Source organism: Culex quinquefasciatus, chromosome 1, assembly GCF_015732765.1.
Source record: "Culex quinquefasciatus strain JHB chromosome 1, VPISU_Cqui_1.0_pri_paternal, whole genome shotgun sequence".
Classification (NCBI taxonomy): domain Eukaryota; kingdom Metazoa; phylum Arthropoda; class Insecta; order Diptera; family Culicidae; genus Culex; species Culex quinquefasciatus.
The window spans coordinates 126,540,989-126,557,832 of NC_051861.1; the positions used below are offsets into that span (position 1 = coordinate 126,540,989).

Sequence of the window (16,844 nt, forward strand, 5' to 3'; positions counted from 1 at the left end):
AATGCTAGAATTTTAAATTAAGAATAAAAAACTTTATAATTTAATTTTACAATTATCAAATCAAATCAGCGTTGAAGTTTTTTTAAGCATTATTGGATTAAAAAGTTAAGAATTTCTGATGTTCATCTAATTTTTAATTTCGATCATCCAATCGCACTCCCAGCACACCTCCTCCATCGTTTCTAAAACATGACTCACCAGTTCCATTAGATATGGAGGCAACCTCCCGCGGAAAGTAAAACACCAAACACTAACGGCTTCCTCGATCGCAAACTGGTTCCTTCCCGTCCCGTCTTCCGGAATGGCTCGCCGAGTAATCCATATTTCCCGTCCTCCTCTTCCTCCTATACCGCCACGAAGACCGCAATCTGGAATACAAGACAATTTGATTCGGTTGTCGCCCACTCCGGCCGGAACTTTCCGGCAGAAAAAATTCAATCTAGAACACAACTTACCTTTAAACTGGCCAAAATCCTCCCAAAGCCTAAAACCAACAACAATTTGTTCGACTCGGTTGCAATCAAGTCCGAACAAGTTCAACTGAAGAGAACTGTCAAACTGTTTGCGTCGACGATAATCGACGTCGAATTGAAGGTAAATCGATGGAAAAAACAACGTCGGGCATGTCGAGTGTTTGTCGTACGTTTGTCGTCCTTTCGACCAATCGATATCGAAACGGTAAAATCAAAACCGTGCGACAACTCGTACGACGTGCGACATTTTTCAAACAGGGACGTCACGATTTTCGTCGACGCAAATAGTTTGACAGTTCTCTTCAGTTGATCTTGTTCCGTGTCTTGTTCGGACTTGATTGCAACCGAATCGAACCAGCTGTCGTTCCTTTTGGGATTTGGTTTACGAGCTTCGAAGATTTTGGACGATTTTCGACGGATAATAGGTAAGTTTAATTCTAGATTGTGATATTTTGCTGCCGAAATGTTCCGGCCGGGGTGCGCGAGTGACCGAATCAAAGTATCTTCTATTCCAGATTTCGGTCTTCGTGGCGGAAGACGAGATGGGAAGGAACCGGTTTGCGATCGAGGTAGCGGTTGGTGTTTTACTTTCCGCGGGAGGTTGGGGCACATACCTGATGAAACTGGTGAGTCATGTTTTAGAAACGAAGTGTGTGTTTGTGTGAAATTGTATTAAATTCAAAACCTCAAAACATCAAAATTGTTATCTAATCCACGTTTTTACCCAATAATTCCAAACCAAAGAAAAATCTAAATTACCAGAATTTAAAAATCTTAAACACTAAAACTGTAAAATTCTAAAGTTTTTCATTCTCAATTTTAAAACTCTAGTATTTCAGAATTATAGAATGCAAGAATTCGAAGAGTAAAAATTTCTTTAAATTCATGGAATAGTGTTCAATTTAATTCAATTCTGTTATATTTGTAAATAATCAAGTTACAGTGAGATCATTTAGGTTCACAACAGTGTTTTGGTGTTCCTTTCAGCTGTGTTTTACATCGTAATTCAATCGAAAAATTATTACTTCATGGAATTGTGTAAATTTTTAATATTCTTAAATTATAGAATCTAATAATTCATAAAATTTTCGAAATCTTAAAGTTCTCAAAACATTTCCCTTTAAAAATCTGAAAATCTAAAATATTTAAATTTTGCAATTGAAAAAAAAAACCTCAAATACTGAAATTCTTTAATTCTAAATTACTTTAATTGTAAAATTTTAACATAATTAAAATTCTTATATTCCTAAAATACTTGAAATAAAAACAAAATCCAAAATTCTAAATATTATGAGTTTGAAATTCAAAAAATTCAAAAATAAAATAACAATCAAATTTTTTTATAGCTTTATATTTTGAATTTCTAAAATTTTAAAAATTCGAAAAACTCTATTAATTATAAAATTAGCAATTTCAAAAGTCTAAAAATTCTAGAATCCTAAAAATTCTAAGACTTCTTAAAACTCCAGAAATCTTTGAATAACTCTAAGAACTATTAACTTTTGCAGTATTTTAAGGTTTATACAATGTTAATTTTTTTGAAATTTGGTCTGTCAAATATTAAGAATTTTAAATTACGTGAACTGCATTGGATGATTTATGGATTTCAGAATTTTAAGGTTAAAGAATTTTAGAACTTAAGAATTTTAGAATTTTAGAATTTTAGAATTTTAGAATTTTAGAATTTTAGAATTTTAGAATTTTAGAACTTTAAAATTTTAGAATTTTAGAATTTTAGAATTTTAGAATTTTAGAATTTTAGTTTTTTAGAATTTTAGAATCTTAGAATTTTAGAATTTTAGAATTTTAGAATTTTAGAATCTTAGAATTTTAGAATTTTAGAATTTTAGAATTTTAGAATTTTAGATTTTTGAAATTTTAGAATTTTAGAATTTTGAAATTTTTGATTAGATTATTTTTATTACATTTTTTATGTTTTGATATTTGTTAACTTTAAGAATTTTAGAATATTTTGAAAATTCGTAACATTTGATATTTTCTAAAATTTTAACATTCTGTAATCCTAAAAAATTAAAGTTATATAGTTCCATTGAGTGTGGGGTGCGAGATTGGGTCATACAAATTTCAGCATTTTTGTTTGACCCAATCTCACCCCTGATGACAGAATGTCTCCTCTGATGACGGTTCATAAACTATTTCAAAGAATTTTGAATTTCAAAAAAATTGAAATCTTGAAATTCAAGCATAAGAACATTATTTTTTTTAGCATTTTTAAATTTCTTAAAATTTTCAAACACGTTTTATGCATTTTAAAATTTTAAGATACATTCATTATTATTTTTTTATAGATGTTTAAACTTTTAAAAAGTCATGCAATTTTTATTTTTGAGGATTTTTTTTGAAATTTAGTATCTTGAAATTTTCATGTTATTATTATTCAAATCTGAATTTTAATTATAAATGCTTGCCAATTTATGATTGACGCATCTTTTTTTCAGGCAACAAACGTATTCCAATCAGATCCTGCCGTCCACGTGTGGTCCCGCGTTGCATCCGTAGAACCCACGGAAGCAGCCACGTTGTTTCGTACGCATACTCCACAAACCCACATTGTCTCGTACTCCGGTGGCCATCAATTCGACGATCAATTCGTCGGAGATCCAAGATTGTCTTCGCATCCCTGTACAACTTTGATCAGCTCGTCGGGGATCAAAAGTCCAGCACCAAAATGCTGCCAGGAGAACACCAATCCAAGCCCGAAGCTGCGGTCAAGGAAAATCAAGGAATTTTGAGAAGAATCTGCGATCCGAAAGTTTAATTGAGTGAAAAAGCTAATATTATTGTGAAATTTTGTGCGTCTGAATAAAAAAAATAAATAAAAACAAAACCACATGTTTTTAACTGCAACATAACCTAAAAATTAGAATTGACAGCACACGACAATGGCACGACATCCTAAATAACAAAACCGTGCGACGTCGGTCGAATGTCGTACGACAATGTCGTACATTTTCGATTATCGATCGCACGACAAATACGACATTTTGGTGCAAAAACGTATGACATTTGCGCGACAGTCGCACGACATTGTTGTGCGACGTCGTACGAATGCACGGACGACAAACGACGGACGTCCGACGGACTTTTCAGTCAGGGGTGATACGACCGCAAGATAATGGTCGCATGACAGCCGCATGACAACCGCAGAACAAATTTTTGGCTGTTGTCAAAGGTTGCCTTGAGTTTTCAGCTGACTTTTTGGAAAATATTCAAAACAAATCAAATTGACAGCCAAATCAACGCAGAATTTCAGTTCAACTTGCTGATTTTTACACTGCGGTAGTTAGGCGGCAATAATCTCCTGTCATTCACAGCAATGGAGAAACGTGATTTTATCTCGCAATAAGCAATAAGATCTTTTTCCTTTTTAAAAAATGTTTTATTTAGTTATTTTTCAAATCAAATTTGCAACTCCAATACTTCAAACTTACAGCGATTGGCCAAAAAGTTATTACCGTATGCGTATAGTCCATGAAATTTCCTAACTTTTGACCTATGGGAGTATGGGTGTTGGAGGCTGTTGCAAAAAGATATTAAGGTTTTAAAAAAATCCAATTTAACAGTAATTTGCAAAACCTATGAGAAAAAGTTAAACCAATCCTGGATGTCTATGACACATTTTGAAGTGCTTCAAAAGACCTTTCGAATGCAAAAGAGAGAGAGAGGAAATTGTTGAAGTTTTACGGAATTTCGAGCAATTTTAAGATTTTTCATGTGTTTTGGGCCTCAAACTTCAAAGCCCGTTTTACCCTACTTCCCTTTGTCGTAAAGGGCTCATATTTGGCATGAGTTCATCTCATGTATAGACATACAAACGCTGAAAGTTTCATCCAAATCGGAGCACATCGATACGACCTGTTACACATTGGTGAAAACTCGCTCTTAAAAATCACCAACAAATTTTTGACCTTGTATAATTTTTTTCAGTGTAGTTCTTATCCATACCTACAACTTTGCCGAATACGGAGTGCATATTTGGTTGGACGATGACACCGCAGGCTGGAAATTTGCATGAGTTAAAAAAAGGCGTTTCGTTGTTGTTTAGAATGTGTCCAAATATGTTCTTGGTTTTTGTACTGCACCGATCATTCGGTTTCGTAATTTTCCCGTCCCATCTTGATTCTGGGAACGTGTGCGGAAAAAAGAGCCAAAATGTCAAAACGAACGAACGTCACAAGCGTCACTTTGACCAGTGTGTTTACCGTCGATTTGCAGACTTTTTTGTATTCGTGGCAGACTTCTGCTGTTTAGGGGAGATGAGTGTAATAATAGTTTTGGAAATTTGGTTTGGTTGATTGGACGACGGTGTATACGAAACGGGTTGAAAAACGTGAAAAATAGCGAAATTAGCGTGATCGAAGGGTGTAGCTGTTGCGCTAATTTTCCGGTGACGCAAGATAGCACTGGAAACGTCGCTTCATCTTATCTTTGAGTCTAGAGAGGAACGACTCAAATAGGAAAAGCAGCATCATCGAGGAACTTGGTGAGGACTTTCCAATTACATTATATTCTATTTTATATTATATTTGTATTATATATTATTGTTTAACCGCACACTAGACACACCATACAAAACATGCAATCATAAATCGGAGCGTTTGGTACGGTATGTCCACGCATCCTTCCTCCCCTGTAGATTCTCTGAAATGTGATCCGTTCTCAGAATCCTCTCTGCGGTAAACACAACGTAGTAGGGCTGGCCGCTTTAATTTTTGTAATACATTTTCGGGTGTTCTCGGATGTACTTCAATTATTAATATTGACAAGAAAAGTGCTTGCGGCGTAATCTAATCACAAGACTTTCCAGCATGCTTTCATCGGACTGGCTACGTTTGTATTAGATTAGATTAGATTAGATTAGATACCTATGTCGTGATCGGGGACTTTCTTTTATAATAAAAACACAGATATTTTGCAATTAACAAACAACACGTCTTATTCCACAGAAATTAACCACAAAACTGATTTGACAATCTTCATTCTCTCTTTCGCCAGCCGCGCGAATCTCGTTGTTTTCTCGCTTGTTGTTCTCTCTCGCAGCTCGCTAGCGCGCTCTCGCACTCCATCCGCAATCAGCTAACAAGGCAATATTCATGAAGGTGCGCACTTTTTGTTGCGCTCTTAACTATTATTTATGATTTATATCAATGTTATAATAAATACTCATTTAATAATTTATTACATATTCAATCCTGCAACCCATAATCCCTACATTCTCCCTCTTTTCTACTCTCAAGATGACGAATATCAATCATAATTCCTAACAGAAAAATTGCATGAATGCTAAATTAATCAATGTTTTTTTTTTATTTCCTAAAAGATTTTCGTCGGATTCCTCGACTTTGTTTTCATGCTGATCTAAATACGAAAGCGCAGTCTTCGAAATGTTTCATCTATGTTGTCCAAGAGACTGACATCCGATCGCAGGAGTTGTAGAAAATGGAATGCACTGATGAGGTTGAAAATTTAAAACACCTGAAAATATAAGAAAAAGAAAAAAAACGAGGAGAAAAACAAAAACCACAAATATTTCTCAAATAAACGCAGGTTTATCAATTTTTTTATGCAATACGAGATTAGTGATTGTTTACCTGATTTTCTTTAAATTTTATGTAATTTAAAATTAAAAAGCAAATTTTACAAACATTGCTGAAACAACACAACACGATTTAAAAAAATAATAATTCAAATTCAAAAGCATTTTTTTTTAAACATTTCGTATTAAATGGAATCAAATTATTTTTCTTTATTATCATTTTGTGAATATGAAATATAAAGAGGCGAAAAGTTTGGGTTGGTGTGGTTAGGTCGGCCAAAACGGTTCGCGAATTGGGATGCGTTTTTTCGGTGAAATTTAAAAGTTACTGCCGCAAAAAGTGTTTTAATCGTCGCGAGTGTATTATTTGTGTGGAAATAAGTTGGAGTTTGTCCAATTTCCCAAGTAGAAAAGTAGATTTTCGTGGAAATAAATTTGGTTGACGAACGACTTCAAGATGGCTACTTGAGTTTGAAACGGCAGCAAAAGCGAAGAGTTTTAATGTGTGTGTGGCACGGAGATTCAGTGTTGGTGCGTCCCAAGTCTGCCACTCGGTGTTTGGGTGGTGTGTGTGCGTCGTTTTGGGCACCTTGCTTTCGGTTTAGGTGGCCTTCCGGTGGCATTATATTGAGTGGTCGCTGCCGCACAACCGGCCCGGAAGTGCTCACTTTGGTGCAAAGATGACACGTTCCAGTCTCCTTCGGTTTTTGGAGAACCGAGAAAGCGGAGCTGCATGGAATGTGCTGGTGCCCTAACGGCCGAAATGCTGGCCACGAAGAGGAGAAAGTGGTCAGGTTATCAGCGGGAACCGTCATATTTCTTGAATCCGGTGAGTCCGTTCTTTGTTGGATGTGTGTGTATGATTTTGAATGCCAATAGTGTGCGTGAGTTTTGTTGCGAGAGGGAGTAGGAGTGTTTGTGCTCATTTGGCGATAACCCTGCATCGGTGTTGGTGACTTCACCAGTAGAGAGTGGACACATACGGGAGTAGAAAAGCGCTCTTTCGGCGGACAAGTTGCGTGGCGTGTGATGGGGGCAACAACGAAGCGTAGATGAGGGAATGTGTTCTTCTCGGTAGAGGCTCTCGAGCAGCGGTGGGGTCAAATTTTTAGTATCGGTTCGCGCGTTCCTTTTGTGCTCTTTTTGTGCGAGTCAGTGTGCTTGAGTGTTTGAATATGTGTGTAAGATGGAGAGGTTGAGAGAGTGATTGTAAGAGATCGAAAGAAAGACAATTCTGCAGTGTTGCCAGACGAACAGACGAAAGTTCACGATAAGCTTCCGTATTTATTTATTTATTTTTTCTCGATTTTGGTACACTGTATGTTCCGCGGATCAGGGTAAATCAACTTTTTTATTTTTGCTGCGTAAACGCGTTCTTTTATCATATAACATAGATGCGGTAGTTGATATTTTGATTTGTACGCATCGCGAGACCGAATTTGTCGGTACAATATCTAATCATTTATAAGCAGGAAATGCGCCAAATCATTTAACTTAAAGTTGTATTTAGTTGGATCTGATACTGTAGAAATCCCATTTTGTTTTTGGTTCAATCTTTCCACAGCCGGCTGTCTAAGAAAGAACTTTTAGTGTCGTCGACGGAATACGAGTTCGAAATAATATGATTCTCGTTTCAATCATATCAAAACAATAATAATTTCACCTGACTCTCAAAACTAAACTTAATATCATTTAACTCAAAAGCAAAATACACGATGTTTTTGTGATATGATATTTCTTAAATGTATTCAAAAGTATTTAGGTAAGAAAGTATTTTGGATTTTATTGGTGTCATAGGTGGTATGTAAGCGTTTGTATGAATGAGTTCGTTTAATGTTTATCAATTTATTTTCCAGGTTTTTCGAATTGAGTCAATTTTTGTTGGTGGGGCAGCGCGCACGCCTTGCAGGATTATTCGTGTTTCGTGCGTCATTTTTTTTTTCTTTCAGTGATTTTTTTTGTGCTTTAATTAAGATTACATTAATTGTCAATGGGTCTCGTGGCGCAGGGGTAGCGGCTTCGGCTGCCGATCCCGATGATGCTATGAGACGCGGGTTCGATTCCCGCCTTATCCACTGAGCTTCTATCGGATGGTGAAGTAAAACGTCGGTCCCGGTTTCTCCTGTCTCGTCAGAGGCGCTGGAGCAGAAATCCCACGTTAGAGGAAGGCCATGCCCCGGGGGGCGTAGTGCCAATAGTTTCGTTTTTTAATTGTTTTGTGATTTTAAAAGCCCTTCCTATATCATCGTTGATCAGAAGGCACGGCGTCGGGTAAATTGTGCATAAATTTTCAAATAATGTATTAAATTTTCACGGTGCAAAAGACATTTGTATAGAATCGGTTTATTTTCATAAGTCCTTCTTTTATCATCGTTGATCGGAAGGCACGCCACCGGTTTAGTTCGTGTCAGTTATTGTTTTAATTTCATCACAATCGTTTACGCGATGTAGTATTTCTCCTACACGATTGCCAAGCTCTTCTTGTAGCTTCGTAACTCATCAGTTATCGGTCGCTATTCTTATAATTATTCAAAACTTGAAATCGTCTATGATCCACTCGAACTAAACATTTTACGAGGAGTTTAATATCTTACCTGCTAAATACATTTTTTGTGGTTTTATCTTTCCACAGCCGGCTGCCTAAGATAATCCATCTAATCGTAAATAAATCACAAATAAACGGGAATAGTCTCAACAGCAGCATCCGATTGCTTGCCTTGGGAATAATACATCACCCCATTAAACAAAACTTATCGATTATTTGGGTCACATCATCATCTTCTATGATGAATCCTGACCATTACCCTTCCCTACTAACAAAATCCCAAGTAGAAGTAGTTTTCCGGTACACGCGGGGGTGTGGATATCGTATAGAACCCACCCTTGGTAGCAGCCTGTGCTAACTAACATTCCCGTCCCATCCCCTCGAGATCTACAAACTGACATGGCGGGCGCCGTTGGTGGCCAACGACTGTTACCTTTCTGCAGCAGTTCTAGTTTTGATGATCTTGATGTTTTATCTTTTCAGCGCATTCATGCATGCTGTTGATAAGAGAAACATCACCAGATCGTTGAAGCGTATGATCGGTTGTGCTGACAGGTTATTACGGTCCTGTTCAGCAACGGAGAAGGACAACCATGGGTGGTCTCTCATGCTCATGCTCATGCTCATTTTGTGAATATGAAATATAAAACAATGTGTTCTAAATTCAAAAATCTAACATGTTGCTGACTTAAATAACAAATGAAGCATAATCCTGGCGTTTTTAAAGTTTTAAATTCATGTGTACCATATAAAACAAAGAATAAATATTTCTAAAAATATATCCAATGTGGTAATATATTTAATTTATTTTAAAAAAAATCTGAAACAAAAACTATGACAGGCACAGATATTGTTTTTACTCAAATTTACACTTTGAATTTATGTGCGCCCGCCACGGAGTTCAAATCGATCAGCCCAGTGCCACGTCCGATTGATCCACCAGACGGGACTTGAAGTTAAACATAAACTGATTTTAATATTAAATGCAGTCGAGACGAAAAGTATATGTTTGTAATTAATACCCAAAAACACCCAAAATGGATCTACAAGCAAGCTTATTCCTTCCTCATTTTCAATATTTTTATCTGTACTTTTCTGTAATTTATTCCCAACCAAGCTGTACAGCTAAAACAAACAACTTTTTTTTTTTATATAAAGGCTAATATGGAAATCGGAAGGAAAGGAAGGCTTTACGAACAGCAGAACAAAGGAGAGGGAGCGTTTTCTTGGGGCTTTTCTTCACCCTATCTGGCTTGCTTTCGCTTCTACTGCTGCCCATTTGATTTTTTTCTTGACCGGTTCCTTCTGATGTACACACACCGCTTAACATTGTATCAAAAATTACCGCATTTTAACTAATTTTGAAACTGTTAATAAATCATGGCAAAAATTACTAAAATGCAAAATCAGTAATATTTTTAAAGAATTTGTTTTCATCAGTACCGGTACACTTTCATAAAATAAAAAATAGTCCGTATTTCAGTTTAGGATGATTTCTTAAAAAGCAATCTCAATAAATGAAGCAAATTGCAAAAATAAGATAAATAATTCAATTAATGCTCAAAATGTGCTTTGCTGCACAAAATACATTTTTTTATAAAAAAATAAAATCAAATGTTGTTTATTCTTGCCACAAAAGCTTTCTTAATTTTTTTTTACCGATTTAACGATTTTGTTCTGTAAATGCATGGTAGTATCAAGATTTTTCAACTTTTATATTAAAAATTTTGAACTTTCTATTAATATTCACTTACGCGATCTTTTAACCAAACAAACGATAGTTTTTACCGAATAGTTTTTTTCTCTGTTGTGTCTACTTAATAATATTTTTGTTTATCTTGAAACAAAACATAGTTCAGAAAATATTATTCTAATGAATAAAACAAAATCATGTGGTAAATTGTTGCAATAAAAATAAAATATATAAATTGAAATAAATGCCGTTCCACTATATTCGATTTCTATTATATGTCAAATTAATTTTCTCTTCAAATTGTATTTAAAGTAGCTAAAGGAATGGATTCAAGCACTTTTGATATTACCGTAGATTAGATTATTTAATGTTACATTTAATCATGATCCAAACAATGTTTAAGGTCATTTTATTTATAAATACCTTCAAAATTTACTGTGCTTATCAGATAACAACAAAAAAAATATTTTGTTCAATTATTCTTGTAATGCATAGATGTATAGATTGCAATCTGACTACTTTCTCAAAGGGTTCCAGCTCAGGCGAAACATTTTTCAAACTACCACCGCAGAGGTCTGTCAGGCTCCAACACGGTGGAGACAATATCCTAACCATAAATTCCTTCAAAACGTATCTTGCTTACCTAAAAACAGCTGAAAGATTTTTTTAATGTTTTATTTTTAAATATTTGGTTTTATTTTTCTCGTAATGTAAAATGGGTTCCAAGCAACTTTGATATATTACTTGAGTAGATTGTTCACAGAAACTTATTTTTTATAATCACGATCTTTACGATCCCTGTCAATGGTTTCTTTTCTTATTTAAAATTTTAACTTTTTCTTTGCTGATAAACTCCTGTTATGTAATTTGAAAATGTTTGGTTTCATAATTAAGTACAATCGATTAAAGAACCCCAAAGTGTCTATAATTTATTTTAAAATAATGTTTCTTTTAATTTAATTTTGATATATTTACTTTACTAAAATTCTGAAAGTGTTTTATTAACTCAATAAAATGATACATTGTTAAAATATAATTTCTATCGAAATTAATGAATGATTTTGAACTATTTTGATACAAATCACAGATATTGCATTGAAAAATAAAAATTAATATAATAAATATAAATATTTCCTAGTTTTTTTAAAATTATGTTTTTTTCGTTGCTCAAATTGTCACTCATACTTCTAAATTCTAGATTAAATTTTCAAAACAACCTATCCCTCATAGGTTTCCTATGCAGATAGGGCCTTTTGAAAATTTAATCGAGAATTCAAAATTAATATTTAAATATTTGTATTATTTTCTCTTGTGACGCAACGCTCTCACACTTTAAATTATATTTTAAGAATTTCTGATGATTGATCATTCCTTTATTTATTATTTAAAAATGCATCAAATTAATTATTAAGTGAATTATTTTACCTTTTTTAACTAATAATGTAATGTTCATGTTAACGATTACTTAAATTTTTACTTCCCTGTGAAATAATGTTGGGTTTCAAGCAACTTTTGTATCACAGCTGAGTAAATCGATTTAAGTAACAATTAACCATAACTACTATCAATATGGAATACTTAATCATTAACGTCTTTCAATTTAGAGGTTTATCTTTCAAGAGAGGACACTCCAGTGTTAGATAAAGTGACAACCGTTTTAGTCCTATTCGATGAATTTAAAATCATTTTTTAGGTAGTTCACAGACATAACGCCAAAATACATATTGCTTTATTTGTGGATACCAAAAAGTGCTCACTTTCACATTTAAATTTATTTATTCATTTTCTTATGTCAATTTCTTTTGTGATGTTAAAGACGGTCCTTAATTGAATGAAAAGATTTGCTGAACAATATATTTCTAAAATCCATAAGGCTCCTTCTGCGAAGTTATTTAAAAAAATCATCGCAAAAGTCTGTCGGGTTCCTTTATCGAGGAGATTGTTATCTGACTGCTTTTGCAAAGAACTCCAGCACAGATTATTCATTTTTTTAATCTGACTACCATCACAGAGGTCTGTCTGTCAGGCTCTAACACAGAGAAGACTTTTTTCTGACTACCATCGCAGAAGTCTGTCAGGATCCAACACAGAGGAGACTTTTTTCTGACTACCATCGCAGAAGTCTGTCAGGCTCCAACACAGAGGAGACTTTTTCTGACTACCATCGCAGAGGTCTGTCAGGCTCCAACACAGAGGAGACTTTTTTCTGACTACCATCGCAGAGGTCTGTCAGGCTCCAACACAGAGGAGACTTTTTTCTGACTACCATCGCAGAGGTCTGTCAGGCTCCAACACAGAGGAGACTTTTTCTGACTACCATCGCAGAGGTCTGTCAGGCTCCAACACAGAGGAGACTTTTTCTGACTACCATTGCAGAGGTCTGTCAGGCTCCAACACAGAGGAGACTTTTTCTGACTACCATCGCAGAGGTCTGTCAGGCTCCAACACAGAGGAGACTTTTTTCTGACTACCATCGCAGAGGTCTGTCAGGCTCCAACACAGAGGAGACTTTTTCTGACTACCATCGCAGAGGTCTGTCAGGCTCCAACACAGAGGAGACTTTTTCTGACTACCATCGCAGAGGTCTGTCAGGCTCCAACACAGAGGAGACTTTTTTCTGACTACCATCGCAGAGGTCTGTCAGGCTCCAACACAGAGGAGACTTTTTTCTGACTACCATCGCAGAGGTCTGTCAGGCTCCAACACAGAGGAGACTTTTTTCTGACTACCATCGCAGAGGTCTGTCAGGCTCCAACACAGAGGAGACTTTTTTCTGACTACCATTGCAGAGGTCTGTCAGGCTCCAACACAGAGGAGACTTTTTCTGACTACCATCGCAGAGGTCTGTCAGGCTCCAACACAGAGGAGACTTTTTTCTGACTACCATCGCAGAGGTCTGTCAGGCTCCAACACAGAGGAGACTTTTTTCTGACTACCATCGCAGAGGTCTGTCAGGCTCCAACACAGAGGAGACTTTTTTCTGACTACCATCGCAGAGGTCTGTCAGGCTCCAACACAGAGGAGACTTTTTTCTGACTACCATCGCAGAGGTCTGTCAGGCTCCAACACAGAGGAGACTTTTTTCTGACTACCATCGCAGAGGTCTGTCAGGCTCCAACACAGAGGAGACTTTTTTCTGACTACCATCGCAGAAGTCTGTCAGGCTCCAACACAGAGGAGACTTTTTCTGACTACCATCGCAGAGGTCTGTCAGGCTCCAACACAGAGGAGACTTTTTTCTGACTACCATCGCAGAGGTCTGTCAGGCTCCAACACAGAGGAGACTTTTTTCTGACTACCATCGCAGAGGTCTGTCAGGCTCCAACACAGAGGAGACTTTTTCTGACTACCATCGCAGAGGTCTGTCAGGCTCCAACACAGAGGAGACTTTTTCTGACTACCATTGCAGAGGTCTGTCAGGCTCCAACACAGAGGAGACTTTTTCTGACTACCATCGCAGAGGTCTGTCAGGCTCCAACACAGAGGAGACTTTTTTCTGACTACCATCGCAGAGGTCTGTCAGGCTCCAACACAGAGGAGACTTTTTCTGACTACCATCGCAGAGGTCTGTCAGGCTCCAACACAGAGGAGACTTTTTTCTGACTACCATCGCAGAGGTCTGTCAGGCTCCAACACAGAGGAGACTTTTTCTGACTACCATCGCAGAGGTCTGTCAGGCTCCAACACAGAGGAGACTTTTTTCTGACTACCATCGCAGAGGTCTGTCAGGCTCCAACACAGAGGAGACTTTTTTCTGACTACCATCGCAGAGGTCTGTCAGGCTCCAACACAGAGGAGACTTTTTTCTGACTACCATTGCAGAGGTCTGTCAGGCTCCAACACAGAGGAGACTTTTTCTGACTACCATCGCAGAGGTCTGTCAGGCTCCAACACAGAGGAGACTTTTTTCTGACTACCATCGCAGAGGTCTGTCAGGCTCCAACACAGAGGAGACTTTTTCTGACTACCATCGCAGAGGTCTGTCAGGCTCCAACACAGAGGAGACTTTTTCTGACTACCATCGCAGAGGTCTGTCAGGCTCCAACACAGAGGAGACTTTTTTCTGACTACCATCGCAGAGGTCTGTCAGGCTCCAACACAGAGGAGACTTTTTTCTGACTACCATCGCAGAGGTCTGTCAGGCTCCAACACAGAGGAGACTTTTTTCTGACTACCATCGCAGAGGTCTGTCAGGCTCCAACACAGAGGAGACTTTTTTCTGACTACCATTGCAGAGGTCTGTCAGGCTCCAACACAGAGGAGACTTTTTCTGACTACCATCGCAGAGGTCTGTCAGGCTCCAACACAGAGGAGACTTTTTTCTGACTACCATCGCAGAGGTCTGTCAGGCTCCAACACAGAGGAGACTTTTTCTGACTACCATCGCAGAGGTCTGTCAGGCTCCAACACAGAGGAGACTTTTTCTGACTACCATCGCAGAGGTCTGTCAGGCTCCAACACAGAGGAGACTTTTTTCTGACTACCATCGCAGAGGTCTGTCAGGCTCCAACACAGAGGAGACTTTTTTCTGACTACCATCGCAGAGGTCTGTCAGGCTCCAACACAGAGGAGACTTTTTTCTGACTACCATCGCAGAGGTCTGTCAGGCTCCAACACAGAGGAGACTTTTTCTGACTACCATCGCAGAGGTCTGTCAGGCTCCAACACAGAGGAGACTTTTTCTGACTACCATCGCAGAGGTCTGTCAGGCTCCAACACAGAGGAGACTTTTTTCTGACTACCATCGCAGAGGTCTGTCAGGCTCCAACACAGAGGAGACTTTTTTCTGACTACCATCGCAGAGGTCTGTCAGGCTCCAACACAGAGGAGACTTTTTTCTGACTACCATCGCAGAGGTCTGTCAGGCTCCAACACAGAAGAGACTTCAAAATTAACTATGACTAATCAATTATAACGGCAAAAAACGTTGCTCAAATCAAATTTCAAAGCAAAACATTGATTGTCAATTTCTGCATAAATCTATAAAATTTTCATTAGATTTCTAAAACGATAATTTTCAATTTCCACAGCATCAAGCAACAATCTAATATTGCATCAAATTCACATCAAAAAATTTATCGTCAATAATAACAACAATCAAATCTTCATTCAAATGAGAACTATACATTTTTTCATTAACCATAAAATTAATAATCAAATTTAGCATCAACTTCAAAACAAAACATTGGTCATCAATTACCATATGAACAATCAAATATTGCGTCAAATTTAAAACTCAAAATTGCCCATCATAAAACCACAATCAAATATTGCATGAAATTTAAAACCGAAAAAAATACCTTTCTATAATAACAAAACTCAAATTCTGAAAACAAATCTTGGCCTTCGATTGCCACAACAAAAAGCAAATCTATCATCATATTCAAAGTAATAACTGGTTTTCGATTACCACAATATCAATCAAACCTCGTATCTTAATCGAAACAAAATATTGGTTTTCATTTTCGCAAAAATAAGCAAATTTGTCATCTTATCATAACAAAACATTGGTCTTTAATTCCCTCATCAACAATCAACTCTTTCAATCAAAATTAAACCTGTAAATTTTGTAATTTGTGATTTTATTGGACTTTGCATCAAGTTATTGCCACAACAAGCATATATCATCAATAATAACAACAATCCATAACAATCAAATTTTGCATCAAATTCAAAACAAAACATTGGTCGTCAATTATAATAACAACTATAAAATTCAAACAACAAATTTGATTTCAATTACCAATACAACAACTAAATTAAAAACAAATTATCTACCTTCAATCGCAAACTAATCCTCCATCAAATTCAAAAAGAAATATTGATTTTCAATTTCCACAATCTTGTCAAATCTTTTGTCAAATTATAAACAAAATATTGATTTTCATCAATCACAAAAATAAGAAAAAAAATTGAAGTCTAATTCGTAACAAAACATTGGAGTTCAATTTCCACAACAACAATTAAACATTGCATCAAATTAAAACAAAACATTGGTCGTCAATCAAAACAACAACAATCAAATCTAAAGCAAAAATGTGATTGAACAAAAACAATCAAATTTCGAGCAAATTATTTGCCTTCAAATTCCACCATTAACTTAGAATAAAACATTGGTTTTCAATTATCACAACGAAAAGCCAAACTTACTACTTCAAAACAAAACATTCATTCCCAATATCACAACAACAAGCAAATCATTCATTAAATTCAAGACCGTCAATTATCGCAGATAGTTTTATGCCTTTTATCAATTTCAAATAACAAGTTCAAGCAAACATCTACCTGTTTCAAAACACAGGCAAAACAACAAAGCGAAACTTTGGACCTGCATCCTGGCAGGTAAACAAAACTGTTGGATTTCACAACACAACAATTCAAGCAAAACAAATGATCTTTCATGAATCAAATGGTTCGACTTACCGGACTGTGCCATTGTCGTGATCGGGGACTTTCTTTTATAATAAAAACACAGATATTTTGCAATTAACAAACAACACGTCTTATTCCACAGAAATTAACCACAAAACTGATTTGACAATCTTCATTCTCTCTTTCGCCAGCCGCGCGAATCTC

The 16,844-nt window shown here is 36.4% G+C and overlaps 2 protein-coding genes across 3 annotated transcripts in view; one reads left to right on the forward strand and one right to left on the reverse strand.

Moving 5' to 3' along the window:
- Window positions 1-16,844, reverse strand: part of LOC6035167 (tRNA dimethylallyltransferase) — a 270,808-nt gene that overhangs the window by 6,040 nt on the left and 247,924 nt on the right. The window lies entirely within an intron of this gene.
- LOC119765547 lies at window positions 767-3,321 on the forward strand. Its single transcript, XM_038249654.1, has 3 exons — window positions 767-898; window positions 989-1,099; window positions 2,933-3,321. Exons 2-3 carry the CDS (start codon window positions 1,016-1,018, stop codon window positions 3,224-3,226), a joined length of 378 nt encoding a protein of 125 aa, XP_038105582.1. The 5' UTR covers window positions 767-898; window positions 989-1,015; the 3' UTR covers window positions 3,227-3,321.

Bases quoted from the DNA above. Each gene is read 5' to 3' on its own strand.
- LOC119765547 (XM_038249654.1), top strand. From the start codon at position 1,016: ATGGGAAGGAACCGGTTTGCGATCGAGGTAGCGGTTGGTGTTTTACTT. The intron at 1,100-2,932 runs GTGAGTCATGTT...TCTTTTTTTCAG, and splicing joins GCACATACCTGATGAAACTG to GCAACAAACGTATTCCAATC.